The sequence below is a fragment of the Penicillium verhagenii genome, assembly GCF_028828195.1.
Source record: "Penicillium verhagenii strain IBT 33310 chromosome Unknown utg000009l_segment0_segment0, whole genome shotgun sequence".
Classification (NCBI taxonomy): domain Eukaryota; kingdom Fungi; phylum Ascomycota; class Eurotiomycetes; order Eurotiales; family Aspergillaceae; genus Penicillium; species Penicillium verhagenii.
Window position 1 is genome coordinate 1,696,190 of NW_026643173.1, and position 26,943 is coordinate 1,723,132.

The window sequence follows — 26,943 nt, forward strand, 5'->3', positions numbered from 1 at the left end:
TCCAAGTCTCCTCGTATTAAAGTGCTGAACAAATTTTGAGATATAAATGTACATTGATAATAAAGAAACAAGTAGATCGGACACCAAACGCTATTTTACAGTCGTTCCGGAATTGAATGCTCAGAACGAAACCAAACCATCTAATGACCCGCCCCTTGCCCATAAATGACAGACACACAAACACCATGGACGATAATTTGGCAAATATAAAGCAGGTTAGAAGAGAGGAAAACCTTAGATATCAGGTGAAATCATGCAAGAGAAGTTGGTTTCCTCTTTTTAGGTTGCAGGGCGTGATAGAAGGAGACTATCAAATTACTGCTTTTCACCTCCAGCACCGAACATGCCAGTGAAAGAGCCCTTCATGCTCTGCATCTGCTCTTGGCGAGCCTTCTCTTCCTCAGCAGCCATCTCAGCAAGCCACTTCTCACCATTCTCGCGGATCTCACGGTCAATCAGCTCGTAGTTCTTCTGGCCACGCTCGCGGATCTGGTCCCACAGCATCTTGCCCTGGGCCAGGCCCTCAGAAGGCGAGATCTCGCCATCCAGACCACGGGTAGACTTCAGTCCCAAAGCGGAGGCAACGCTGCCCATGCTGATGGAGGGCTTCTTCTTCTTCTCCTCAGCGAGCTCCTTCTCGAAGCGCTCGCGCATGGCCTTCTCACGCTTGGAGAACTCAATGGGGATCTGACTGCCCTCGAATGACTTCAGCACGGGACGCACATCCTCCACACCCATACCAGCCATGTACTCCAGGAACGGAATCAGGGCAACCAGGGTCTTGTCCTTAGGGTCACCGGTCCACTTGTCCAAAATAACGGCGTTCTCGGGCTGCAGGCGGGCGTGCTCCTCCTTGGTGTCGAGAAGGATAACCTTAGACAGGTCGCGGTTCAGGTAAGAAAGATCCTAGCAATGTGTTAGTACTTTGTGACGACAAAAATATTATCGTTGGACATAGCATACCTTGATGTACTCTCCGTCCTTGTAGCGGGTGGCCTCACGGAAGAGGGGCCAGCGGATAATGCGGTAGGGGTCTAGTTTGCGGAGAACCTGGTCGGCCATCATGCTGGGCACAGTGGTGAAAAGAACAAGCTCGTAGTACTGGTTAAGGTAACGAAGGAAGTAGTCGACACCGGGACGCTTGGCCACACGCCATCCGTGCTCACGGCTCCATTCGCTGTGGACGAGCAAATCCTCCATACTAAGGACGAGTGTGTAGGGTTGGCGAAGGGTGGGATCCTCGTCGGGAAGCAGCTGGGGGAAAGCCGGGTCCTTATAGTAGCTGGTCAGGTCACCCATGCGAGCCTTGGTACGGCTCCACCAGAGACCAACGCCCCAGCCAGATGGTTCATCGGCGTGGGCACGCTGTTCTTCTTCGGTTTCCCAGTTGCGACCCAGGTAACCCACACCAGCAACACCAGCGGCCAGCAGCAATGCGTACATGATGTTGGCCATGCGGGCCTTGCGGCGGTCTAGGGAGGTTTCATATCCACTCTTAGGGATATCACCACCACCTCGGCCATCTTCACTGTACTCATCAGATTGGGTGTGGTCCTCTGTAATGTTCAGGTGTGATGAGCCGCCCTTCTTCATACGACCTTCCAGCTCGGCGGCCAAGGTCGACGGGATGCCTTGTGTTAGATCAGGGAGGGGCTGGTTTGGGATTTGTTCGGTTTCGGGCTAAAAGAAAGCAAGCTGCTGTCAGATTGATGGATATTCATCGTGCTGTATGACAGGTATGCAACTTACAGTGCTGGACTCAGCAGCGTCGGTGTCGGGCTTGGTCTTATTATCAGACTCGGATTGCTCTGACTCTGGCTGGTTCTTGGAGGCTGACTTCTTGGATTTGGCTGATTTGGATTCCTGCAGCGATTCGGGAAGCTCATATGGTGTGTCCTTACCCTTGGCGTACCATCGCGGTTGCTGAACAGACAGGGCCGAAACCCGTGGGACGCGCGACAGGCGGGTGGCAGAGGCGAGGGCATTAGGCCTCGTAAGAGGCAAGATGGCGCGACTCAACATGGTTGTGAAAATTTAGTGTGAGAGTGATGCACTCATGCCTCCAAGTATAACGGAGTCACGGACTATCCGGGTCGAGTTTCCCGTAAAAAAGTCGGAGCGCGTGAGCATCCGGGGACCCACAGAATCCAGTGACGCAGTTCCCTTTTATCCTTCGCCGCATCATTTCCGCCTTCTCCTTTTCTTTTTCTCTCCATGAAAGTTCACCCAGATATAATTTGACTAGGTATGCTCTTTTCATGCATGCTGGGTTGAAATAGCTGGGGAGACCAAGGAAGTTTTCTTCTCATCCCACTTCCAAGAGCCGCAGCATAGGGAAACCTTTGATGCTGCAGCTCCGTATGTGGGACACATTCCTTACTCTATTTTTTGCCTAGATTTTTGATTCATGATTCTTCCGCCTGACACTCATTGTCTAAGGCTATCCTCATCTTCAATTGAAAAGAAAAGAATTTCGAACCATGGAAACCTTGCCAAATCCTTAGACTCGTCCCCGCGTACTTGATAGACTTCGGATCTCCGTTTTCCTTTTCCTCTTTTCCCAGTTGTGTCGCTCTCAACATGGGCCCGAAAAACACCCCAAAACAGCCGAGAGCCGCCAAAAAGGCCGCGAAGAAGGCCAAAACGGCCTCGGAGTTTTACGACGATGGTGAAGATTTTGTAGAGCCAGTGACTCTACCGACCTCATTCCGATTTTTCGATCTCCCCTCCGAAATTCGCTTGAACGTCTACCACTTTGTCTTGTTTACGCCAACCAAGAAATCCTCTGCGAAGAGAAATGCTGGTGCTGTCGGCGCCTCCGCGAAAAAGGCGAAGCTTGTGGCACCGGCCACACAACGTATAGCTCTCTTTCTGTCCTCGAAGCGAATCCATGAAGAAGCCAGTCACTTCTTTTACTCGTCCCAGATTTTCCGAGTCTTCAAAATTCAGGACTTCTCGCGCCGACCGACCCTCCGAGGAATACCCCGCTGCTACCGCCCTTTGATCACCACCATCGAGTTGATTTTGGGGAATAGTTGGACAGCACCGCCAAAGTCATGGTCCGTTGATGATGCAATGGGACTGCATGATATGACTCTCTTGCACACATTAAGGGTGTTTATCGAGTGCGATCCCTCACAACCTGTCTTTGAGGGATTTCGAGTTTCCAAGGAATACTATACCGAGTTCTCTGGAAGGCTGCTTAAAGAGATTCTGGAGCGACTGCCAGCTTTGAAATTCGTGGAATTTGACGCGTACTCGTCTGTTCAGCGGAGCGGATCTCTGATGACCCGCTTAATGAAAGAGTCGAGAGCAGCCAACAAGAAACTATTGTGGGGCCCTGAGAGAGGATGGACGGACGACGATGATATAGGCTATGTGTATCACGAGGACCCGATTCCGGTTGCAAGTCTCGATACCCTGCCTTCATACTACAGACCTGCACCTGTTGATGATTTGGCCCGCAGGATTGAAGATCTTGCCCTCGAGGTGAGATCATAAAGTCCTGCTAAATTAACGTTAGATGTGCCATGATTTTTATGTAAATACATTGAGGGGCGTTCATTGAAAGGAACATCCATGGATTCCAAGGTTGAATATTTGAAGCTTAACTCGAGTGCTAGATGGGGATGAGCGAATATGTATAAATTATGAACCTTTAGACAGTGTGATCAAAATGTCCAATATTACACACCTACTAGTATGTACCTACCTGCTAGTAGTAGTACAAATGCTCCAACCCTGAATTGATTCCTTAAGTGTACATACATTCAATTGATGTTATGGATTTAAAAACTAGAACTCCACACCCACGGATGTGCCCGCGGGGCTTTACCTACAATCTTGGAGTAAACCTTGCAATTTATTTACTATTATCAATTGATTGTCTAAATACCTCCCAATCTCAAGTGCTTGATATGTGCATACTACTATTTACATAGGTCCAATTATGCCCAGGTCCACGGGTGAAGTGGATGTCCAGGCATCAATTGAAAGTCAAATGTATTTATGCCGAATGTGCACGGTGTATATACATATCCGCATGCGCGTAAAATCAACACCACGTACTAGGTGCGCACATCCCGACGGCACCACTCAAGTGATTGGAGGGCTCAAACATTTGAACAGGGGATATACCTTTAAAAGGTGTCACAAGGTTGAGATATGCATGTTTATCTGGATAGAAGCACTTGGAGGTACTGTGTAATTTTCTCGATGTTTAAGCACTCACACATGATGTGGACCCACACCCGTGTACTTACCTGGGTATGGATGGATGCGGGTCCTATGTAGACGGATAGTTACTCAAGCACTTGAGTGCTAGTACTGGTGATTTACTGGAGGTAGGACTTTTTGAAGCACTTGAGTGCTGTAGGCGCCTAGAGCATGCGTATAGTAGGTACTATGTAGTGGGCATTGAACATTGAAATGAAGTAAAAGTTCGTGATTAGAGCGTTTCTGTAGAATTCTTCGAGGGCTGATGCACCTTCCAATGGTCTAAATTTACAGCTCCTCGTCGACATCCATAGCGGCGCCATTGTTACCATCTTTCGTTGCCGACTGCCGAGCTACCGAAGCTTCCTTATCAATCATCTGCCTAGAGACAGCGACAATGTTGTCTTCGATCAATTGCTGGCTCACATCCTCGATATCTACGGGGTTTGAATTAGCATTGATGAAATCTGCGTGCTACATTGGGACAAAACTTACGCTTCTTCGGGTCAACCTTGCCGACATATCGTGTCTTCAGCTGCTCTGGGGTCAATTCGGTCTCTTCCTTCACTCGCTTCTCATAACCTTCAGCAAGGGTGACAAGCTGCTTCATCTGGTCGACATTGTGGTGGCCCTCCTCGTGGAAGTCGTTCATCTGAAGGGCTTCAGTCCACACTTGCTTGTGCAGATTCATCAACATGTTCTCCTCCAATCCTGTCTTACGGTAGTCGATCGCAATGCTGTAGTAGTGGCGATTGAGACCGTGGATCAAGGCTTGAATGGAGGGCTTGTTTAGGTGACCCAAGTTGGAGGTTGTTTGCCGGGGCTCTTGACCCATAACGACTGTTTGAGGCTGAATGAGACGGAATGCATCGATGACAACCTTGCCCTTCACGGACTGGATCGGGTCAACAACAACAGCTACAGCGCGGGGAGTCAATTGCTCGAATGATTGCTGAGTGTTGATATCGACAGAAGACAGCCAACAGCCGAATCCGGGGTGAGAGTGGTACCAGCCGACAACTGTTTCGGGCCTACAGGAGAGAAGAACAAGAGTCAGTATGAAATCCAAGCTGTGCATGGGCCCCGACCCTGGGGGCTACTTACCGGCCTGTCTGGCGTAGCATCTCCATCATCTTGGTCTGGAACACAGGATCCACAGCTTCGACACTAACACCAGTACCGCTTTGAGGCATAGCAAATACATCCACGACGCGGACTGTGTATTCATCGACAAACTCTCCAAGCATCAGACCCATGACCTCCATAGGCACACCGGCGCGGCCATGGCGCAACATCTTCAACAAAGCCAACGAGGAGATGTGAACAGTTTCGGAGTTATCGATAAGGTTGGGGGAATCCTGTAACATATATTATTAGCAATGCGAAGCTTCAAAATATGTAAATGTCGCAATCGGTAATCGGTGAACATCATGACAACACCGAAGAGGCAACACTGAAAAGGCAACACTGAGCGACTTACACCACCTGGAGCAGCGCTGCCCATACCCATGCCTTGGGCAGCCTGCAACATCCGGTTAAGGCGGTCCATATTTGGAGTAAGAAATCAAAGAAGATGTGAAGAAGAAAGGTCGTGAATGATAGCTTCAAGGTCGAAGCTCCCGATGGGGCGGAGGTGTGTCAAGAGAATCGATTTGGCAATTTATAAGCAACAAGAATGGTCACAAGACGGAATCAGTAACACAGTGCGTCAAGATAAAGTGTTTTATTAAACCTTTAGGAACAGCGAATTGATGGGGGGACACCTTGAACGGGCGAAACCAGCTCACACCCGAGCACATTGACTGACGAAGGCGGTCTACAAAGTTCTGCCAGATTCCGCTCCTTCCCACGCGGCGATGGATCCTCTCAAGCCTCTCTCCTCGTTTCTTGTCCGCAACATCATGAGCTTGTCTGACCTGACATACTGCTGTGCATAAGTCTTCCAGCTTGCATACTGTGGTATTTGGTCACAATTTCTACATTCTCTCAGGGTGCAAGCGAGAAATCCTTCTCATTGTCTCCCCTAAACCCACCTACAACCGACATTAGTTGATATCCTCTGCTCTGCCTGAAAAACATTAGCCGAGCTACCCCATAACAACTGTTCGTCATGGCGGCTGAACCTATGGCCACTACAGGCCCCAACCACAAGAAGGTCGCCTACTTCTATGACTCCGATGTGGGAAACTACGCCTATGTCTCGGGCCACCCGATGAAGCCTCATCGCATTCGCATGACCCACAGCTTGGTCATGAACTATGGCCTATACAAGAAGATGGAGATTTACGTGAGTGTTTTTTGCGAATAATCATAAGCTGTTAATGATATTGAATTGAAACTAATGCGCCAATCCATACAGCGTGCGAAGCCTGCGTCAAAATACGAAATGACCCAATTCCACACCGACGAATATATTGACTTCCTTGGGAAGGTCACCCCCGACAACATGGATCAGTTCTCCAAAGAGCAGAGCCGATACAATGTTGGTGACGATTGCCCAGTATTCGACGGCCTTTTTGAGTTCTGTGGAATCAGCGCGGGCGGCAGTATGGAAGGTGCTGCACGGTTGAATCGCGGAAAGTGTGAAGTTGCAGTAAACTGGGCTGGTGGTCTGCACCACGCGAAGAAGAGCGAAGCCAGTGGTTTTTGTTATGTCAATGGTAGGGCGTGGCCGTTATCATGTCTGCATGGTTCTTGAGTGCTAATGACATACAGATATTGTGCTCGGCATTCTCGAGCTGTTACGATTCAAACAGCGCGTGCTTTATGTTGATATTGATGTTCACCACGGTGATGGTGTCGAAGAAGCCTTTTATACCACTGATCGTGTGATGACCGTGTCTTTCCACAAGTACGGCGAGTACTTCCCTGGTACTGGAGAGCTCCGCGATATCGGTGTCGGCGCAGGAAAGAACTACGCTGTCAATTTCCCTCTTCGAGATGGTATCAACGATGCTTCCTACCAGAGCATTTTTGAACCCGTCATCAAGAGTGTGATGGAATGGTACCGCCCGGAAGCTGTGGTGTTGCAGTGTGGTGGTGATAGTTTGTCTGGCGACCGTCTGGGATGCTTTAATTTGAGTATGCGTGGACACGCCAACTGCGTCAACTTTATTAAGAGCTTTGACCTCCCAACTCTGATTCTCGGTGGTGGTGGTTACACAATGCGCAATGTGGCACGTACCTGGGCTTTCGAGACAGGTATTCTTGTTGGAGACAACTTGGAATCTGAGTTACCATACAATGATTACTACGAGGTGAGAGATCCTGATATTGTGTGCTCTGTGATGGGCTAGAAACTAACAATTCTCCGCAGTATTTTGCTCCCGACTACGAGCTTGATGTTCGCCCTTCCAATATGGACAATGCCAACACAAAAGACTACCTGGACAAAATCCGTATTCAAGTTATTGAGAACCTGAGGCGTACAGCCTTTGCGCCTTCAGTTCAGATGACGGATGTGCCACGTAACCCGCTTGTTGATGGTATGGACGACGAGGCTGATGACGTTATGGATGACCTGGATGAAGATGAGAATAAGGACAAGAGATTCACTCAACGACGTTTCGATCAGTATGTGGAAAAGCCCGGCGAGCTGATGAGTGATAGCGAGGATGAGGAGGAAAATGCCGCCAACGGTATCCGTCGCCAACCTGGTGCTATGCGCCGCCGAAACCAGACCAACTACAGGAACCTGGACGACTCCGGCCTTGACAGTGGAATGGCAACTCCTGCAGATGCATCATCGGTTGGAGATGGAGATATGGATCCTACTATGGACACCAGCATGACCGACATCCCACGGACAGACCCAGAGACACTGACTGGAGCGGCCGCTTCAAATGGCCAAGATACTCCCGTCGATGCTGATCAAATGGTTGTGGAAGGCGAGGACAACGTCCGATCTGCTGCCGGCTCTCAGCAGCCTTCTCCTCCCCCACATGACGCGGATACCTTGATGGAAGACGCTGCCCCTGCCCCAGAAGAACCGTCTGAATCCATCATTGATGCGCAAGACACCAAGCCCGCAACATCACCTGCTGCTGAAGATTCTTCCAAGGCACCTGTGTCTCCACCCCAGGCTCAGTCGCCTCCCAAAGAGTCTTCTGTTCCTGCAGCCGAGCAAGGCGCGGAAACACCCTCGGCTGGGTCAGTTCCATCTGGAGGTTCAGAGACCCAAGGGCCAGCCACGGACTCGATTGCCCAACCTTCCAAGCAGGAAGAGTGAACAGATGTGACATAACACAATCAATTTTGAACTGGCGCAACGGACAATGGGCAGAAAGGTGTTATCGGTTTCACAGCGAGATATAGTAGTGCTACATGGGGGGCGTCGTGTCTCTCTTCGCGATGGAACGGGCGAGATGGATTCTCCACCCGGTTAAGTGACGAATACCCTCATGTCTTTTTAAATCAAATTTAGTCTTTTATTTGCAGAATTTATCATTCATCAAAAATCTCCATCTAGATTTGAAAGTCCTAGGTCCAGAACGGTCGTTTTCAGCTGGAACTTAGTAGTACTTGAAACTTGATCGTTTTCTATATAGTCTGTTTTAGGACAACATAATAATGGTAGTTGGGAGCTTGCCTTTGCTTGATCAAGTCTATTCCGTCCATTTCAATGCTCTCAAGATTAATTCTAGGATAAAGATACGTATTTACCAACTGCATTATTATTCCGCCTTGATATTATCATTTGTTGGCGAATGTAGTTTAAACTATCGATTACGTCGATGGGGCACTCACGTGATATTACGGCATAAAGTTCATGCCTCAGGTGTTAGTCATGTGCTAGCTCCAAACAGGTTTAGCGCTAGGGCAACCCGTCCCACCAATAGACCCGCGCCAAGATATTCCACATTGAACGCACAAGCGAGAAACCACTGTGGACGATTCTTCGACTCGACCTGACCTTCAGTCGCCAACCCTTTCGACTATCCGACAACCCCCCCGTGATACTCACCCATCATGTCTAAGAGAGGGTAAGTCTGACTTCCCTACCATCGGAAACACCGTCAAATCCAACCGGAGCACAAATTGTGAACGATCTCGACAATTAAACATGCGCCTTGAAACATTCAACCATGTCGATCTTGAAGAGAGCAAAAACCGGACGGACAAGACGGGGGACTACAGCAACCAGCAACAGAGTGGAAATGCTAACGTTTTCCTTACAGTCGTGGCGGTGCCGCCGGCAACAAGCTGAAGATGACCCTCGGTCTGCCTGTGTACGTTTGATTTGAAGAATCCCCAGAATTTTCCTCCCAGTCCTGTACTGCGCCCAATGAACTTCGACAACGTCCAATGCCCATCGTCGCCTTCAACATACTATCTGCACCGAATTTCCGACTCATTATCCAACCACGCCTCGAAGAATTTTCGACACAAGAAATATCACGAACAAAAAATGGCGGGACAAACGACAACTATTGGGCGGGGTGCACGACACGGGAGAGATTTTTTGAAGATGGGCTCAAGGAGAATGAAAAGCTAACGGTTATCGTTTTTGTCGAACAGTGGCGCCGTGATGAACTGCTGCGATAACTCCGGTGCTCGCAACTTGTACATCATTGCCGTCGCCGGTACCGGTGCTCGTCTGAACCGTCTCCCCGCTGCCGGTGTTGGTGACATGGTTATGGCCACCGTCAAGAAGGGAAAGCCTGAGCTCCGTAAGAAGGTTATGCCCGCCGTTGTCGTCCGCCAGAGCAAGCCCTGGCGCCGGGCTGACGGTATCTACCTCTACTTCGAGGACAACGCTGGTGTTGTAAGTGGATGTTCCGTTATGTTTCGGGAGGAATGGGAATGCATATGGATTGGGGTGTCGCAGATATTTGGATCAATATTCGACTTGATATGATTCTCCACCTCAAATCTCATACTGCAAAACCCAAACCTCTAAAACCTTGGGTCGAAAACGCATTTACTAATCTGATTCTCTTTGTCACAGATCGTCAACAACAAGGGTGAGATGAAGGGTTCCGCCATTACCGGTCCCGTCGGTAAGGAGGCTGCTGAGCTTTGGCCCCGTATTGCCTCCAACGCCGGTGTTGTCATGTAAAGAGAGAGAACCGAATAAAACAACCAAAAATGAACGATACCATCCAAACCTGAACTCCTTGGGACCTGGGAAACGGCGTGCATACGAGGCATATTGTGGAGCAGGGAAATGCGGAGGTCCATTTGACGAAACCACCTGTGTTATATCGAGCCGGTTTTCCTTTCCCAAATTCGTGTTTTTTTTCTCTTAACACTGGCGACTCGGAAGTATTTTTGAAAAAAATTACAACCCTTTTTCATGATGATCCGTCTTTTTTTTTTATTATGGGGAGATATCGGACTTGCATAGCACCCGGTGTTGCTCTCGATTTCGATGTCTTCGGCCCTTGTCGTGAGGGATTCGGGCAGGTTCATGAATCTGATGACCTATGGCTTGACCTTTTCCCTAGTAGCTACGTAGACCAAGTGTACTGTAAGATCCGTGGATTATCAGTATGCTACTAGACATGCACTTACAATTTAATCCTTGGGTGACCGTGGAAACCCAAAACACCTCGGGGTTTGTCTAGACCTACTACGGGGCATCGTACGTACTAGTGATTGCCTTATAGACCCAGCTTCTCATTACGGTACTCTACCTATTATTGTTTAGTGAGCTACGCTTTGGTCCCCACCAGCTGATCCCCAGGACCTTAATGCTGCCAAGGATTTCCTGGTAGCTTCCCCGCCCTTGTGTGGCATATCACTACTAAATCATGTGGCTCGGAGTACAAGAGAACATTGATACAATTTTCTGGAACTAATATTACTTGGGTACAGCAACGATCACCGAGTTCCGCATCACAGCGCCATACGTCTTTATGTCCACCACCTTCAAGCCCGCCCTATCCAAAAGCGCATGCCACTGGTCAACCGTCCTCTCCATTGCACCATGCATGATATACATTTGCATGTCCATACATGTACTCCACCAATGAGCCCCGGTATTAGGAAGAACAATATCGTCAATGAGGATCTGAGAATCCTCCGCCATGGCCGGCACGATATTCTTCAAAATCTGCACTGCCTTATCATCCTCCCAGTCATGGATGATCATGCGCAGGTAGTAGTACTTGGCACCTGACCACAAACAAGTCAGCAAGCGGAACGCACATATCATCAAAACCTGTGTCAAGGCAGATGGAAAGAAGTTTGAACGAAGACTAACCCTTGACCGGCTGCTCTGTAAAGAAATCATACACCATAAAATCCACTCCCTGGATCTTCGGCGCCCGCTCAAAAGTCTCCTCCAGATCCTGCAGGACAACTCGACCAGCCAGACCCGGATGCTGCGTAAGAAGCCGCGCACACTGGTGTCCGACACTACCGGCAATATCAACAAATACCTTCCGGTCAGAATCCACATCCCCCGCAATAGATCGCGCCTGATCTCCAATGGGGATGACACCGAGCCAGCTGCCGTCTCTAGGCAGACCCATGATGCCCATGAGTTGCTGGAAGTATTTCAGGATATCAGGGTTCTGCTTCGCCCAGGGAAAGAAATCCAAATCGGTGTTTGCGGACTTGTGCCAGGCACAATGGCCGCCGGTCGTGTTTTCGTAGTTGTTTTCTTGCAGATATTCGGGAAGGCTTTGCCATGTTGGATTGCTGATGTGGAAACTGTTCAAGCCCAGAAAGTCAGGTCGTTTGAGTAGAGAAACGGCACTATAGAGACGAAAAACAAAAAAACGATTTTTTCTTTCTGTTTGAAAACAAACCACGGCAACAAGTAAACTTACCCATGAAGCAGTCCACCCTGGATTCGAGGATCGGACAGACCCTTGGTGTACTTGTTCCCGGTGAAATGGTCCTGGCTCGTTTCCGATATCATACGGTTGGCCGCGAAGAAACGCAATAAGCGCGCCATAAGCAGTGGGTCGGCGTTCTTGGGTGCTGCCAGTTCTTTTACTGAGTAGGGTTGCGCGCGGCTGGTAAGCGTCGAAAAGATATCCAGGTCGTATCCAATCTTGATCATTGACATCTGTCTGCCCTGGTTGAGAAGACGGTAGAGCATATCATTAGGTGTCTCCAGAGCCTCGGCGGCTTCAAACAGGCTGTCTTGAAGACGAACTCTGTTTTCTTCGTTAAGGTGGGTAGAAGCGTCCAGGGGAGCGATGAGATCGTCCATGCTGGGCTGTGAAGGCATATTGATTTATGGGTATAGTGCTAAGAGAAAGGAGAAGCCAAAGTGTCTTTCAATTTTAAAACGTTGGAAATTCCATCTTTATTCAATATTCCCGGTGTCGGTAATTTTGTTTGGGGGACTTGCTCCAGAGCTGTTGTAACATTCCAACCGCTTTCGGCTTCTTTTCGGCTCCTCTGTTGACCCCGAAGACTTCCCGAATGGCTGACCTTGCTACTCTCAATTTTTGCCAGACTACAGGATGCAGATGTTTCCAATTGTTGGCATTGTCAATAGAAAGAAAAGTTGTGCATTATGAGAGCCAGTACGTCGCGTCATTTGTAATTTTCTGCAATCTTTCTCTCATCAAGTTGCCCAGCGCCGGCAAAAAGTCCAACGGCATGCCATTGCCGTTCGATATTTGACCACTCAGATATTCATTATACCGATCAGAGAATTGCAAGACCAGCTTGGCTACCTTGGAAAGCTCTGCTAGCACTCCCATGGGCATGGTTCCGTTGCCCGGTATGCCGTGAAATTTGCCAATTGTTATGGTATGGATATCCACGATGGTCAGACAAACAGCAGATATTAAAAGGGCATTCTCGGCACGCTCGGCGCAAGGGCAGATCAGAATATTTGAGAGACGACGAAGGGCACTCGTGATAGTCTGCGTTGTCATGTTCAGTAGGTCGGCATCTACTGACAACGAGCCCCTGAGCTGTGAGGCTGGAATCTCCAATTCTGAAAATATTTCCATTATAACAAGCATGCAGTCTTGATCCACGGCATGCAGCTGCACTGCAATGGAGCTCTCTTGTTCATTTGCATTGTGGAATTCTTCTTCGTGCCGTTGTGGCTGTTGTTGCTGTACCGGGGGGTTGTCGTGTTGATTGAGCCTAACGTTGGCAACGTTGTCATTTGTCGAAGATGAGTTAAATCGGGATAACAATTTATCTCCCTCATCTATAAATATTGCGGTCTTAACTGTTTTTGCAAGAGATTTTTCCGATTCTTTGCTATCATTTCCCCGCGATGAAGAGTCCTTGGATCGGTGTGGGCGTCCCACTCGTCGTGCAGGGCTGTAGAAGCATGTATACCCGAGCTTCCCACATCGTGTACATGACGGCTTTTCTTTGGTGCAGCGGACCTTGGAGACAGAACACTTGTCGCAAGAATCCTTGAGCTTCTTTAGAGGAGCTATATATGAAGATGATTGAGTTTGGCTGTCCATATTCTTTTTCTGGTTAATTTGAAGGGGAATATCGTGAATGGAGGGGGCAAAAAGATGGAAACGGATCACATTGAATGAAGTCAGCGCTAAGGTGTACGCTAAAGCGACGCTACGTGAGATTTGCCATAGAGGCTCGTAGGCCCCCCCTCGGTCGCAAATAGAAGAAAAAGAACTGCCAGTTGTAGATGCAGTAAGCATGAGAATAGGGCAAAACCCTCGGGATTATGCCGCTAAAGACTAGAATCGCTAAAATAAGCCATTGTTCCGTAAAGTGATTCCAGGCCAATTCAGCGTGGAAATGGATTAAGTGGGGCGCCTTTTACTAGTCTACAAGAGTCATTCTGTCTTGGACTCGTTGAAGTCTTGGCTTATCTCGATTGCAATCAAATGTTCAGCCCCAAGACCCAAATCTTGGAACATTCCCAATTAATCACTGAGTAGCCTTGAGCCTCTGAAATATCACATACGATTAATGCAATTATAAAAGGCAAAATGGCAAATGCCCAGTTCAGTTACCCCCGGAAAACGGGAGGCCAACCTTCCTCCTTCTCACCGTTGGAGTCACCGTTGTCGTCATCTTCCATGGAAGCCGATGCCTTCGAGATGCACTTCGGCAAGGAGGGATGGGCTTCTCTTCCAGATACCGGTATCATTGAAGATTGGAACTCAATGCCGGCACCAGCCGAACCCCTGCATCCACTGGTGGAGTCAACCGCAAATGGGCATCTCTTCCTGGACCCCTCATTTCGCCCCATTGGTGTTGACTTGAATGCTGGTTTCAATTATGATTTATATCTGGACCCATTTGCAGCGACAACACCCTTCCAAGGAACTACAGAAACCGAATCTTGCATGGGATATTCTTTCGGACCTGGAAATCGCGAAGAACCCCTGCTCAGTTATTCTGCATTTCCCGACTATCTCTCCAGCCATCAGCACGAAGCCCTGGAGTCGCTCTCCACCCCACCACTCTACTTCGATAATCCACAGCCAACCCCTGCTTTAGCTCCACCCCAGACTATAACGTCTTCATGTCTGGCTGAGAATCGCACGCCATGCATAATCACTGCAACAAAGTACCTCCGCACACTTCACATTCGCCAACCAACCTGCCTGTTCCGCAGCAATCAAGGCACCTTGATCCAAGAAACAGATGCACCTGAGCACCCACGTACATCTGGCAACGTCCTAAAGAGCAACAAGGAGGCCGGTATGTCAGTCTGTCGCATGCTACAGTGTGCCTGCGCTCTCCGTCCCCAGAATCAACTCCTACTAGCATCAATATGCTCTCGACTGGTGGTGTGGTATCGAGCGATGATCCGTGCCAGTTTATCCTGTCGTCCCGGTAATCTTTCCAGTATCACTGGGCAGAGCCTCATGGAGGAAGAACCAGCCTTACCGGAAACAGTGGTCCATGAAGCGGTCACGATTGGAGATCATACGGTCGACAATCCCGATCTAGGATGGAACATCCAGTCCCAAGTCATTCTTGGGGAACTTGAGCATCTGCAACGTCTGGTAGATACTCTCTCAGCCCGGATCAAACAGAATAGTCACTCTACTTTAACACCGATGGGGTTGAACGCGGATGCCAATGTTCCGTCTATAAGACTTCCAGAGATCGCACATGGCCGACTGGTGACCCATTTATCCGCGGAAATCCAAGCGGTCAAGAAAGGATTGATCATGGCTTCGGGATAGACACCGGAGTTATCGATATAATAGCCATAGAGCAGTCGTCTTGGTATGCCAGAGTTGAAGATTAATACATAATCACCTCCCCGAGTGTCTTTCCAAGCGAGGCTCAATAGGTCGCTTTGCACCATTAAAATCGATCCAACTTGAGGACTTGGAGGGGGCTATATCCTGATGCAAAAGTAGTTGCCACCTGGACAGCAGTCTCGGGATGTTTGTCCAAAGACAGAGAAATCCTCGGGTTGTCGGAAGCTAAGTCATATAGAGCTCTGAGCCATTATGTGAACAGAGATTGTAGTGCAGATGCCGCTTCCTTCTGTAGAGGGTCAGTATTTTGAGGCCAACAACATTGAAACATCAGAATGGGTTGGCTGAGAGAAAAAAGGACACCAAAAGTTCTATATATCAGTGATTTCAAAGTTGGTGAAATCGGAGTCCGAGATTATTACCGGATGGGGAGATTAAGTCATGAAATTCGCCGATTGGTCAATCGATCGAATATGTTCCCCACCGCCCCACCGCGCTGTATATTGATCTACTTGATCTCTCAATGTAATCTGGAATGAGCACTGCGTTTGAATGATTTCTACCAGCCTCTTGACTTTGTGGGGAATTAAACCATGGATAAGTTGTAGCCTAAGCCGCATTTAGTAGATGTCGGACTCCGGGTCTGATATAGGGGAAAGCATGGGAAACATCCAAAACTATTAAAGTATCAGACTTGTCCCTCACAAAGGTCAACGTTTTCATTTACCACCATTCTCATCATATCACTATATCTTCCAACTTCATCTCGAGCCAGTTCTCCGAATAAGCACCAATACTTTCAACCATGTCCTCCTTGAGCCCCCTCCCCATCGTGATCTGCGCTTTAGACGACCAAATCGGCAAGCCCGTATCCGAGCTTCTTCTTCCCGATATTGAAGGTCTGTCTTTAACAAAAAACCATAGAATCGTTCAGTTCCGTTCAAGACGCTAACAATCCTAGTCATTCACTTCATCCAAAGCTTCGAAGCTGCCCAGCAAGAAATCCCCCATCTTCTGGCAGGCAAGGATCCCAAGTCCTCAACTGTCAACAATGTCGGTTCTCACAATTACCGCCCAGTACGGGCCGTGATTTTTGGCCGAGGATTCGACATGGAGGATATTGCGGTGCTCCGTGAGAAACTCGCTGGTATTGCTCCTGAGCCGGTCATCTGGATTGCTGGTGATCCGAGCCGCAAGCCGCCGCCTGGTGCCCAGCCTCCTCCCAACTATCCTCAGATCGTGGCTGGGGTTGCTTCTGATATCTTGAAAACTTGGATTTGGGAGGGTGGTTCGAAAGACGAGGTTGTTCTGTATTAGTCGTATTTGTATATATTTTCTCAGAGGCGATTTATTGACTGCACATCTATAATGCGACTTTGTGCTCTCTGCCCAAATTCAACATATTAAAATATTGCCCAGATAGTGATAAAGAGACGGTATGCCATATTGAGAGTTGGCTTTAATGCCACGTCTGTTTTTAATTTCCATGGAGAATAAACGGATTTGATTGGTCCTTGGCAGATCAAAGGCGCGCGTAGCCTGGCAAATTGTCAAACCGGGATGTGGTAGTTTGGGAAAGCGGCGTGGTACCAAAGAACCACCAGAAGCGAGAAACGCAAGCCATTGGTATAAAATTCATCGTCGCTTTCACTGTCCGACAACTGAGCTGGTTCGCTGATCCATTTATAGATGGTATACCGTATAGCCAATTGAGATGGTATAAAGTGCGATGCACCAAAGGCGCACATCGGCAAAAGATCGACCGGAACCTGCCGGCGCGGTACACGAGAAAGCTCTACTACCGCTGAATCGCGCATACCTGCCGACGCAGCTACGCACGGGCCATAACGGACTATCCAGATTCCACACACTCGGTGGGGCAACTTGACGTGACACGTCCCTGAAAAACTACCATGATGGTCATAAAAGACACATTCGGCAAACGGCATATTGATTTGAATTTTCTTTGATTTTTTGATAAAGTACTAGTTCCAGAACCTTAATCAAAATTTATCGGAAATGCCGGCTTTGGATTTCCGATATCCTGATGAACGAACGTCTCACTCGGCTTAACGCATTTTATAACTTCGCCGGCTGTTGCTAGATCAAATACGCGTGGATTGCTCAGCCTTCGGGTCTGTGTAAAAAGCTAACCCGAAGATCACAAGACTTCAGTATACGATGGATGCCCAACCTCACTCGTCTGGATCGTGAACCCTACAATGGCTTCGATAGGATGCCATAATTCCCTCCAGACAGACCTCATGGTTACCATCAAGTAGAAATAACCGAGGATGTGAAGCATCTCATTGGACGTTTGCAATAATACGCTAATGAAAACGCCCTAGTGGATCTACAGCACTTGAGGGTGTAGACTGATCGTTCCAATGACCAATTATCTTCGATTTCCCCGGGGTTCAGGCAGCCATCGGTTTGAATAAACCTTGAAGTAATACAAAACAAACTCCTAGTCAAATTTACTCAAAATTAATCAATGCCATTTGGTCTTCCGACCGCCAGGTGCCGGGAATATAAATACTCAATTTGACCTCCTTGACACTCAAGTGCTCATGTAACATCATTAAGCTTCACACCATGGCAGAATCACTTTCCGCAGACAAAAATTTAACTGTTCCTCCTTATCCCGATGGCTTGAAACAGGTCAAAGTGGAACAGTTAAGCGAAGAGGAGCTCAGAGAATTCAAGTCAAAACTTGCTGCTAAAGATGCGCATCATGCTGCCGCCCAGCCGGGTCATGCGGCTAACGCGAGCAATCTCGCTGGAATGTATGTTATGGAACCTATTCCTTCACCAATATGGCACCGAGCACCGATTGATGTATTTATTAATCTGAAAATAGGAGCCTATGGCATGAAACGCAACAGACCTTGTATGTACGATCAGGCTCTTTCGAATTTCCTGGCGTCACGGACTTCAACAACACCATAGTCCATCTATATGCCAATTCATACCATTCAACATACCGCGATAACAAGAACGACAACAATAGTTTCAACTTTTGGGACGCCCAAGGTAGGATCGTTCTACATATTTCCTTTCGGCGACACACACAAACAATCGTTTTTAACGACAACTTCAACGGACATTGGGGCTACGAGACCGTTGTAGACTTCCCAACTTGCATCGAGTACCAGCAAGAAGTGGACATCCAGGTCTGGACTGGCGGTAGTGAATCAATTATTGTGTTCGGTAATGAAGGTGGCTGGAGGGTAGACCATGGTGGCGCTGCTACTGCGCTAACTTATCGGTCGAATGATGATGGTGATGCAATGTTTGGGGACTCGATCATGTCTCAGTTCAGCTGGAGGTAATAGACCGGACCGTACGGTCTGAGTCTACTATGTTGTCTACAGGCTTACTTGGTTCACCGCCGAGAAGAGATATCAATCACATTACACATTCTCATGGAAGTAAAAAAAAAGATGCCTTTACAATTTTAGATCGCGCGTTCAAGCCGTGGGAACGTTATCTCTCTTTGTTAACGATATAATTGGTATTGCACTTATTATCATCTATCGTGGCATTGGTGCTTTCTGAAACAAACTATGGAGCTCGGCACACTCGATTCGGCAGACGGCAGCGATTTATAAAGTGCTATATTCAACACTACAAGAATGAATTAATAGCGTTCCAAATCGCTAGGAAACACGCACAAATAGCTATAAATTAACATAATAAGAAGACTCGCTTTACGAGTGACATCACCTTAAAAACAGCCTGTCGTCTATGAGTAACTGTTTAAGCGATTCAATACTAGATTATCACTAATAGTTAATCATAGTACCAATGGATTGCGTTTTTAACTTGTGGTGGTTCTTTGTTTTTGGTATGGTTTCTTTGCTACCACACCGCTTTCTCAAACTACCACATCCCGGTTTGAGGATTTGCCAGGCTACGCGCGCCTTGATCTGCCAAGGCCAATCAAATCCGTTTATTTTTCATGGAAATTAAAACCAGACGTGGCATTAAAGTCAACCAAACAGCCAGGATATACTCAGCTCCGGCGGAAAAAAAATGCCACAATTAATATTTCCTATTTGCCCAGAAATCAAGGCCAAAGCTCAAATATCCATAGATAGTGATAAGTCTGGATGCTAAGTACTGTCTGCCAGCACATATAGTGCTTATGCAAGTGTACAATTCTGGCACTGAGTACAAGCATCTGCGCCTCGCTGGAATGTTGTGGGAAATATTGAGCGACGACTCTCAAATCAAATCAACTACTTGCGTAGTCTTATTTTCAGCATGGTCGATGTTGCTCTTCGAATTGGTCAACTGAAAGCGGGAAAGACACCTCGGGAGCGGGGCACTTGAGTGTCAGCCTGCTTCAAATGCTCTCAAACCTCTACCAGCTAGCCTTACATACACATGGTGGCTTGCTGATTTTTAGCCCGGGCGTTCTAGAGTTTCTGATGTGCATAGTCAGTATATAATTTAGTCCAGAGCTAGAGAATGTCAAAATGTAGCCGTATGCATGTGCAGGGTATAAGTATGCGGAGTATCTCTTTTAAGGTTCACATGGGGTCAACTGCAACTCCAGGGCTGTCAAAAGTAGGAAGTACTAGCTACATTGTATCCATTGATTGCCATTTTGGAATCCATGCCTGCACATGTGTAGTTTAGATATAAAATAAATGCCTCAACCGTATATAACCAAGCTTAGGTATAACTTAGTCTCGGGGCCTGAAGTCAGCCATATTTTCCCATACCCACTGCTGTCATATCCTCCAAGTTAAAATCCATATATACCCCACCATAATACCCTCATAATGTCGGAAGGCGACGTCGAAGAAGTCTACGAACAACTCGAGCAAGATTTTGCCAGCAAAGAGCGCAAGCTTGCGAGACTAGATGACATCTTCAAGCGAGAGAAGATTCTTTCTCAGCAACTCGAGCTCTGTGAATCGTAAGGCTCCTCTGATCGTGGGATTCTGTATCTGAGACTTGGAAATAACTCACATTTATCTCTCACAACCATGCAGCCTTGTTAGCTTCTGTCAAGAACAAGCTTTGAACACAGAGTCCGAAGAGGAAGACAAGGTTTGGATGCAGAGAGTAGATGAGTGGTCCAAGAAGCAGAGGAATGTTGAGGAGGAGTTGGACGATGTCAATGATGAGATGGGGGATGAGCCTCCGCTTCCTGACAGGGAGTTGAAGAATGGGGAATGGACTGATATAGACTACTAGGCATTTACTCTGTAGGCACGGAAGGAAATTTTATGAAGGTCGGATTGTACTTAACAAGATATTAGGTAGCTGTGTCAATGTATGGGCAATCTTGGTGACTACTAAAGAGGAAGATGTAGTAGGTATCTTTTGATTTCTCAAATGTCCTTCACTTAAGCACTGTATTCTTCATCCGAATTTTTAGCCCGGACAGAAGGAACTATTTTCGGGACACGCTGTAGCCCCGCGGGGAATATAGTGGGCACACGTGCATATGTTGAATTAAGTGTGCAGTGTGTAGATCATGTTCAACCTTATAATGCTTCCAAGGTTCCGAAGCTCGAACAAATAATCTCATATGGGCAGTCATTCAACCCTGCAACATTGGAAATATTACCACGTTTTCATACCAAGAATTGAAAAGGTTATGTAGCACTCAATCTGTGCATTGAAATTATGTAATGGGTCATATAAATGAAATAGGTATATACAAATACATCTAACCAAACGCTCTAAACAGGAACCGCCATTCCCTTGCCTTTGATAGCCTCGGTATTTTTGACGGGATGAAGAAGCATAGACGGGAAGCAAAGTGGACCATATAAGTCCTCCCGCAAGTCACCCGTTTCAAACCAGTTCCTACCCTGAGGATCCTGGTGGAAGGTACCATCGATATACTGATCAGGATCGACCTTGAAACCAAGCCATCTTCGGTACAGGTTCTCTGACGGCAATGTGGAGAACAGGTAAGTCAGGCGATATAGAATATGGTCCCAGTGGTGATCCCAATTCCAGATACTATCCTCACCACCATTGATTTTCTCGGCTGGTCCGGGATTCATGATGCGGCCTAACTCCCTTGATGTCCATTTTCCATCCGCGAAGATGGGATGGGGAACATGCACGGCCTTCAAACCATGCCACAGCGCGACGGTTGGCGCGGTCATTTCGGAAGCGAGGGCGATTCCCCACTTGCTCTGCATGTTGTGCATTTGTTGCACGAGTGTCTTCGAGATTCGTCCTATGGCGACGGGGGAGGCTCGTCGGGGGACGTCATCTTTAACGCCCCACTTGTGGTTTGTGAAGACCCAGGCCGTGCGGATAGGGTCGAAGATGGGTAGGAATGTGATGAGGTCGCTCTCTTCGCCAACGCCCCATTCATATTTGTCGGTCTTTGGGGAGACGACAGGGGGTTTGGGACCCACTGGAACCATGGGTTCGGTATTCACGGAACCCTCTGCGATGATGTTAGAGAGGTCCATTGGTCCCCAGATACTCTCTTTTCCTGTTAAAGAAGTGGAAACCATATGTTTGAATTGCTCCCAGATGCCATATGCACCTGGAATATAAAAGTAGGAGTTTCGTTCCCAGAGATACTTCCGAGGCTGTGCCTTGGCGAACTCGGCGACTCGTTCTAAAAAGTGATAGGCATGGCCGGTAAACCTGGAGTCCATTTCGAACTGCCAGAAATAATCATATCCCTGCACAGTTTGAGAAAGAATTTGAACTGGCTGCCAGTATTGGATGATTGTGCTTTAATGATGTCAGCTTGAACGACGACTTTGAAGGACTGTATGAATCATACCTATGCTCTTCGACCTTGGGATACCATGACTCGAGTGTAAAGTCATTGAAGAGAATGGTCATATCCAAAAATTCACGCGGCACAAACTGGGCCTTAAGATTGAGGGCATCGGCACCTTCTAGGTTGATATTTATTTTCCTGTCCTTCACATGGCACAGAATAATAACTTCATATTCACCACCGGAGTGTAGTGATAGTTCCATGATCAGAGCCCTAATGCTTTGCTTGAGGTTCTCGGTCCATTCCATATCGTGCCATGCACGGAGAATCACAGCTGAACGTGTTTTGTGGTGAGGGTTGCCAGTTTCGGACTGACTGCTGGGGATTTCTTGTGTGGGGCGAGTAGGTAGAGAGTGCACAGCTTGCAAATTGGCCTGGCCTCCAACATATCTATCTGCGTTTCTGTCGAGACATTGCGATTGAAGCCTCCCCCATGGAACACTATCCCAGTCGGTTTTCGGTGGTAGCCAAACATTTGAACTGTCGTTGCTGTCGCTTTCGTATCCGTATGCGCCGAGTCTCGAGTGTCGGCTAGTGCAAACTGAGGCATCGAGTTGTAAAGCGGAATAGGAACCGATTAATGAAGGCGGGAAATCTATAAACTCGTTAGAATGACGTAAGGACTCGAGTAAAGCGCAAGTTACCAGTTTGGATACCCGGATACACAGTCATCATATCCTCAGGGTTTCGGCGGTTCAATGTATTCCTCCTCGGTCCTTCACAAGCACGGAAGCTGCCAGCGAATGTGTCGCGCCATTCTTTGCCATTGTAATCTGGGTAAGGATCGAGAATCACGGGGCTTGGAGCTTTGTCGCTACCGGGATTCAGCGCTAAAACACCACCACGGTAAAAGTTGTCCTCGCTAGATGAAGGAGTTTAGTATCCAAAACAAGTTTTAATTGCCGAACAGGGGGGCTGCCAAGCAACTTACCGAACATCGCGGAGTGTTCCAAGGCCCACTGGTTCGTGCGCAAAAGGGGACTTATCGTCTTGGGGTCTCACCTCAAGCAAGTTGTGCCCCAGATCGCCAGGCTTGATGGCGATAGGTTCTCTATTGGACATCGCATCAGATCCCATCATTGCAGATATGCTAGGAAGGACATCTTGCCTTTGAATGACTATTTGATGAAATAGGAAGAAGGAAATAAAGGCGAGGACCACGTAGAGCCAGATGCGGGGAAAGCGGCGTAGGGAATTGAGTGAAGTAGCATTTGAAAAGGCTGTCGCTGTCGCCATTGTGATATGTGCCTATGGCGGGCCCGGTCGGGAGGTTTCAAGGGACCAGGAAGCTCGATATTAGGAAGCCCCCTCCAAAAGAGGTGGATGAAGGTAGAATGGAAACAAAGCGGATAAGTGCTAAAAGACCCTGGTTTTTGCGGCGCATTCAATTTACATAATTTATTTTAGAGACAAGCAATACCTAAAAAACCTTTGTTGGGTGAAAAAAGCGGTATTAACCAATCATGTGGAGTGCAGTGCGTCCATGGATTGCATGTACTAGGATATCGTAGTTAATGCAGTTGCCTCCAGGCTGTGATTTGAAAGCAGAGACCCAAAAGAGGAAAAAAACAAAAACAAAAATTACATAGTCCAAAAAAGAAATCCCAAAAAAGACCTGACAATCCCTGAATCCTGTCGATCTGAAACGTGTTTGGACCCGGACTCCACATTAGCAGCTACTTATAAATTTGGAGTTACAACGCTTCGCTAACAGCTTACTCAATACGGACAGTACACAGAACCCCTTCAGGGTCGCATCGTACTTTCAACACAAGCCGCTTGCCTAAATGGGCTTCAAGGTTTGTTTTTTGGGGTCAAACAGTTTACTAGCGCAATACAAGCCTTGTTGATAGGCCCCAGTGCCCCACAGGGTCTCAGGGTCCACTGCGGGAATCTCCGGCATATATTAAACCGGAAGGTAAAAAAGCCATCCGAAGATTCAGGGACAGGTCAGCAAATGCCACTACAAGTTAGTCTATTATAGACTTTACATATATTATAAATGTCTGAGAGCACGTGTATTTTAAAACATACGCAGAAAACATCTTAAGATGATTCCACATAATATGTAAAGTCTTACAAAGAAGGGTCCACAGGTGGATCTAATTTATAGGGGTACTAAACTTGGCATACATCTATTATACATACAGTAGATACCCAGGGATACAGAATTTAAAAACTAGTAATCAATTATGAATGAGGAAAAAGCACTTGGACCCGTGGGCCCTTATCCCGCTAAATGTGGAGAGCTCAGGGGGTGAATTTTCCGTTTTTCGAGCCGTCACAGTATGTACTTCGTATTGCTTGGCCCAGTTTCGAATTGATACATACTGTACTGTACTTACTAGCCGGCACTAGTTAGGTGCATGCGGATTCTACGGGCATTTTCCAGACTGAAGTATGTACTACTCCGTACGGAGTCGTGAGTCCTGTGAATCCTTCGCTGATCAGAGTGGCTGGGCTGCCATGTCCATCCAATCACCCCCATAACGCTTCCAACTCACGCTCAAACCTATTGGCAGGATTGGTGAGGCTCGCGGGGAGTTTAAGGACCACCCCTTTTTCCTCTTGGTCTCTCATTACATTTCCCCAATTTTCCATATTTTCGATTCTCAACCTTGGACGGTCTTTAATACCCCGCGGAGCCGCTACCCATTTTACTTGGTTCCAAGGTTCGAGAGAAAATTTGACCTGTCAGACTACTAGCCGATATGGCGAAATTAAGCCTTTTCAACTGTCTTATATTCCAACTCGGCTTTCTGGCTTTCCTTGCCAAAGTTCAAGCCACTTCCTCGCAATGTTACTATCCTAATGGCGACGAAAGCACCGATACACCCTGCTATACCGATGGCCGCATTACACACTGCTGTGGAGATTCCTCCATATGTCTTACAAATCAGCTATGTCTTTCCTTGAACCAACCTTTCGGCCTCTCGCGCGGAAGTTGCACCGATAAAAGCTGGGGCACCTCGTGTCCAGCCTATTGCAGTAAGTGTGGAAACAGAGAACCTTGGAACACATTCCACGATACGGATTATATTCTCAAATACTGATTCTATGAATAGAAACCGCCCAGCAGAGCGCCGGTGCCTCTCTTGTCTGGTACACCAATGGCACAGCAACGGACGAAGAAGACGAATACTGTTGCAACTCCATGGTCATCTCCAGCAACGACACTTTGGTATGCAGCACCATCTCAGGCGAAACTCAAACCCCTTTCACAATTGCGGACGGGTCTGTCATTGCAGACGTGGCTGCCCTCGATGGTCTAGTCAAAGAATCTTCCAGTTCAACCTCCACAACTGTTGCAAACAACACCGGTAACAGTGATGACACCGCTTCATCATCGAACTCCACCTGCTCCTCCGGTTCTAACAATGATGTGGCGATTGGTGCCGGTGTCGGCGTGCCTCTTGGAGTAATTGCCCTTGTTGCACTTGGCTGGGCTCTGTATGAGAGGCAATTGAGAAAGAAGATGCTTACATCCACCCCGTCGGTGAGCAGCCCACCTTCTGGCGGTTACAGTTATCCGCCTGATATGGCTGCGTACAGTGCACAGCCCGCAGAGCTTGGAAGCGCCTTCAAGTCCGGACCCATGCCTGCTGAGCTCCATGACTCGACATTGGCTCGTTAATCTCTTAAAGCACGCATGTACACATATGTATATATCGGTATTGGCCCTTCTCATGCCCTCCGGCTATTTTTACATCATACTTTCTCTGCCTGTTGCATGTATTATGTCTTACTGCAATGAGCTCGATGTCTACCATATCGGGCAGTTGGTTATTATCATTTCCTTCCCCATGATACCCTTGGAGCTAATATATCCGCGAGATGATGTGTTTTGCCAAGTCCAGCCACAATTTCGCATATCTAAGACATAACTTCTAAGCACTTGAGACATAACTCGTATACGGAGCAGGAAAAACAATTCGCGGAATTAGAACAATAATCACGACCTTCCTTGTGAGCCTCAGTATAACTAATGAAGACGCAACCTACAATCTCTGGCCACGAAACTTATATGTACATAAATTTCTGAACTAGCGCCAGGAAGACAATCTTGCATTAATACTGTATTTGAGTATCTAATAGAATTTAAAACGACTGAGTCCCTATGTAATCCAAATCGTAGATAGCAGATAGGCATTGCAATACGGAATGGTATTGCAGCTAATAGCGTGGAGTGACTTCAGAAATTTGTAAGTTCGTGGCCGGATGTATTTGGGGGCCGTACATGAAATAGTGAAGGGCAGTGCTGACTGGTGTTTGCGGCGCAGATCAGGCCTGGAAAGCGGCCTCGGTAAAGCTCGTTGGTAATATAACGGTATAATACCAGACCCTGCGCTAATCACTTCCCTGAACCGGCAATACGGGACAAGCCAGTGGGGTGTCAATCCGCATGATATCGGTGGCGTTCCTTGGCAAGCTGCCATAATTTCGTTTTGCTGCTGCGAGGCTGTCATATACGAAAAATAAAACAAAAAAGGACCCCAAAAACAGGCCCACGAGAGAAAAGTCTATAATGCGGATATGCAATCCCGAGGTCCGTATGGGCTTCTGCACTATACCGAGCCTAATACCATGGATCGTGTACATTATTATCTTGTCCTAAAGCTTCTCTTGAGCACAACCTTTTTCAATACCTAGTAAAGATAACAGAAAAATTGACTTACAACATGCATGCGATTGGAAATCCATCGATCCAGATGTCGGTTTTGGTACTACATGAACAGAATGGATGCGTTAGAAAGCATGGGATTGGTCTAGCTCGCGTTTGCCAACACTCCTCCGATGCGTAATGACTGGTCGCCTAATCATTTTATTTCAATCTAAACCACT

At 47.6% G+C, this 26,943-nt stretch overlaps 13 protein-coding genes across 13 annotated transcripts; 8 read left to right on the top strand and 5 right to left on the bottom strand.

The window, feature by feature from the left end:
• Positions 1–315: 315 nt before the first annotated feature.
• On the bottom strand, positions 316–2,022 carry N7466_009687 (protein translocase subunit TIM50; the record flags this gene model as incomplete). The annotated part of the gene is made up of 3 exons (XM_057169076.1): positions 316–906; positions 964–1,680; positions 1,750–2,022. The coding sequence occupies 3 exons, from the start codon at positions 2,020–2,022 to the stop codon at positions 316–318; spliced, it is 1,581 nt and encodes a 526-aa protein (XP_057017782.1).
• A 558-nt stretch (positions 2,023–2,580) lies between these two features.
• Positions 2,581–3,501, top strand: N7466_009688 (uncharacterized protein; the record flags this gene model as incomplete). The annotated part of the gene is made up of 1 exon (XM_057169077.1): positions 2,581–3,501. One exon carries the CDS (start codon positions 2,581–2,583, stop codon positions 3,499–3,501), a length of 921 nt encoding a protein of 306 aa, XP_057017783.1.
• A 1,002-nt stretch (positions 3,502–4,503) lies between these two features.
• N7466_009689 (proteasome regulatory particle lid subunit RPN11) lies at positions 4,504–5,764 on the bottom strand (the record flags this gene model as incomplete). The annotated part of the gene is made up of 4 exons (XM_057169078.1): positions 4,504–4,652; positions 4,711–5,246; positions 5,320–5,573; positions 5,696–5,764. 4 exons carry the CDS (start codon positions 5,762–5,764, stop codon positions 4,504–4,506), a joined length of 1,008 nt encoding a protein of 335 aa, XP_057017784.1.
• A 561-nt stretch (positions 5,765–6,325) lies between these two features.
• rpdA (histone deacetylase RPD3) lies at positions 6,326–8,443 on the top strand (the record flags this gene model as incomplete). Its single annotated transcript, XM_057169079.1, has 4 exons — positions 6,326–6,502; positions 6,575–6,875; positions 6,931–7,472; positions 7,532–8,443. 4 exons carry the CDS (start codon positions 6,326–6,328, stop codon positions 8,441–8,443), a joined length of 1,932 nt encoding a protein of 643 aa, XP_057017785.1.
• Positions 8,444–9,183: 740 nt separating this feature from the next.
• On the top strand, positions 9,184–10,273 carry N7466_009691 (60S ribosomal protein uL14; the record flags this gene model as incomplete). The annotated part of the gene is made up of 4 exons (XM_057169080.1): positions 9,184–9,197; positions 9,393–9,443; positions 9,733–9,979; positions 10,163–10,273. 4 exons carry the CDS (start codon positions 9,184–9,186, stop codon positions 10,271–10,273), a joined length of 423 nt encoding a protein of 140 aa, XP_057017786.1.
• Positions 10,274–11,017: 744 nt separating this feature from the next.
• N7466_009692 (uncharacterized protein) lies at positions 11,018–12,397 on the bottom strand (the record flags this gene model as incomplete). The annotated part of the gene is made up of 3 exons (XM_057169081.1): positions 11,018–11,331; positions 11,420–11,916; positions 11,991–12,397. The coding sequence occupies 3 exons, from the start codon at positions 12,395–12,397 to the stop codon at positions 11,018–11,020; spliced, it is 1,218 nt and encodes a 405-aa protein (XP_057017787.1).
• A 289-nt stretch (positions 12,398–12,686) lies between these two features.
• On the bottom strand, positions 12,687–13,607 carry N7466_009693 (Zn(II)2Cys6 transcription factor domain-containing protein; the record flags this gene model as incomplete). The annotated part of the gene is made up of 1 exon (XM_057169082.1): positions 12,687–13,607. The coding sequence occupies one exon, from the start codon at positions 13,605–13,607 to the stop codon at positions 12,687–12,689; it is 921 nt and encodes a 306-aa protein (XP_057017788.1).
• Positions 13,608–14,099: 492 nt separating this feature from the next.
• Positions 14,100–15,308, top strand: N7466_009694 (uncharacterized protein; the record flags this gene model as incomplete). Its single annotated transcript, XM_057169083.1, has 1 exon — positions 14,100–15,308. One exon carries the CDS (start codon positions 14,100–14,102, stop codon positions 15,306–15,308), a length of 1,209 nt encoding a protein of 402 aa, XP_057017789.1.
• Positions 15,309–16,134: 826 nt separating this feature from the next.
• Positions 16,135–16,646, top strand: N7466_009695 (uncharacterized protein; the record flags this gene model as incomplete). Its single annotated transcript, XM_057169084.1, has 2 exons — positions 16,135–16,228; positions 16,291–16,646. 2 exons carry the CDS (start codon positions 16,135–16,137, stop codon positions 16,644–16,646), a joined length of 450 nt encoding a protein of 149 aa, XP_057017790.1.
• A 1,278-nt stretch (positions 16,647–17,924) lies between these two features.
• On the top strand, positions 17,925–18,764 carry N7466_009696 (uncharacterized protein; the record flags this gene model as incomplete). The annotated part of the gene is made up of 3 exons (XM_057169085.1): positions 17,925–18,115; positions 18,190–18,657; positions 18,704–18,764. The coding sequence occupies 3 exons, from the start codon at positions 17,925–17,927 to the stop codon at positions 18,762–18,764; spliced, it is 720 nt and encodes a 239-aa protein (XP_057017791.1).
• Positions 18,765–20,119: 1,355 nt separating this feature from the next.
• N7466_009697 (uncharacterized protein) lies at positions 20,120–20,537 on the top strand (the record flags this gene model as incomplete). The annotated part of the gene is made up of 2 exons (XM_057169086.1): positions 20,120–20,256; positions 20,333–20,537. The coding sequence occupies 2 exons, from the start codon at positions 20,120–20,122 to the stop codon at positions 20,535–20,537; spliced, it is 342 nt and encodes a 113-aa protein (XP_057017792.1).
• A 491-nt stretch (positions 20,538–21,028) lies between these two features.
• On the bottom strand, positions 21,029–23,337 carry N7466_009698 (DUF3405 domain-containing protein; the record flags this gene model as incomplete). Its single annotated transcript, XM_057169087.1, has 4 exons — positions 21,029–22,049; positions 22,102–22,696; positions 22,746–22,963; positions 23,033–23,337. 4 exons carry the CDS (start codon positions 23,335–23,337, stop codon positions 21,029–21,031), a joined length of 2,139 nt encoding a protein of 712 aa, XP_057017793.1.
• A 1,475-nt stretch (positions 23,338–24,812) lies between these two features.
• Positions 24,813–25,735, top strand: N7466_009699 (uncharacterized protein; the record flags this gene model as incomplete). The annotated part of the gene is made up of 2 exons (XM_057169088.1): positions 24,813–25,089; positions 25,167–25,735. The coding sequence occupies 2 exons, from the start codon at positions 24,813–24,815 to the stop codon at positions 25,733–25,735; spliced, it is 846 nt and encodes a 281-aa protein (XP_057017794.1).
• Positions 25,736–26,943: the final 1,208 nt, after the last annotated feature.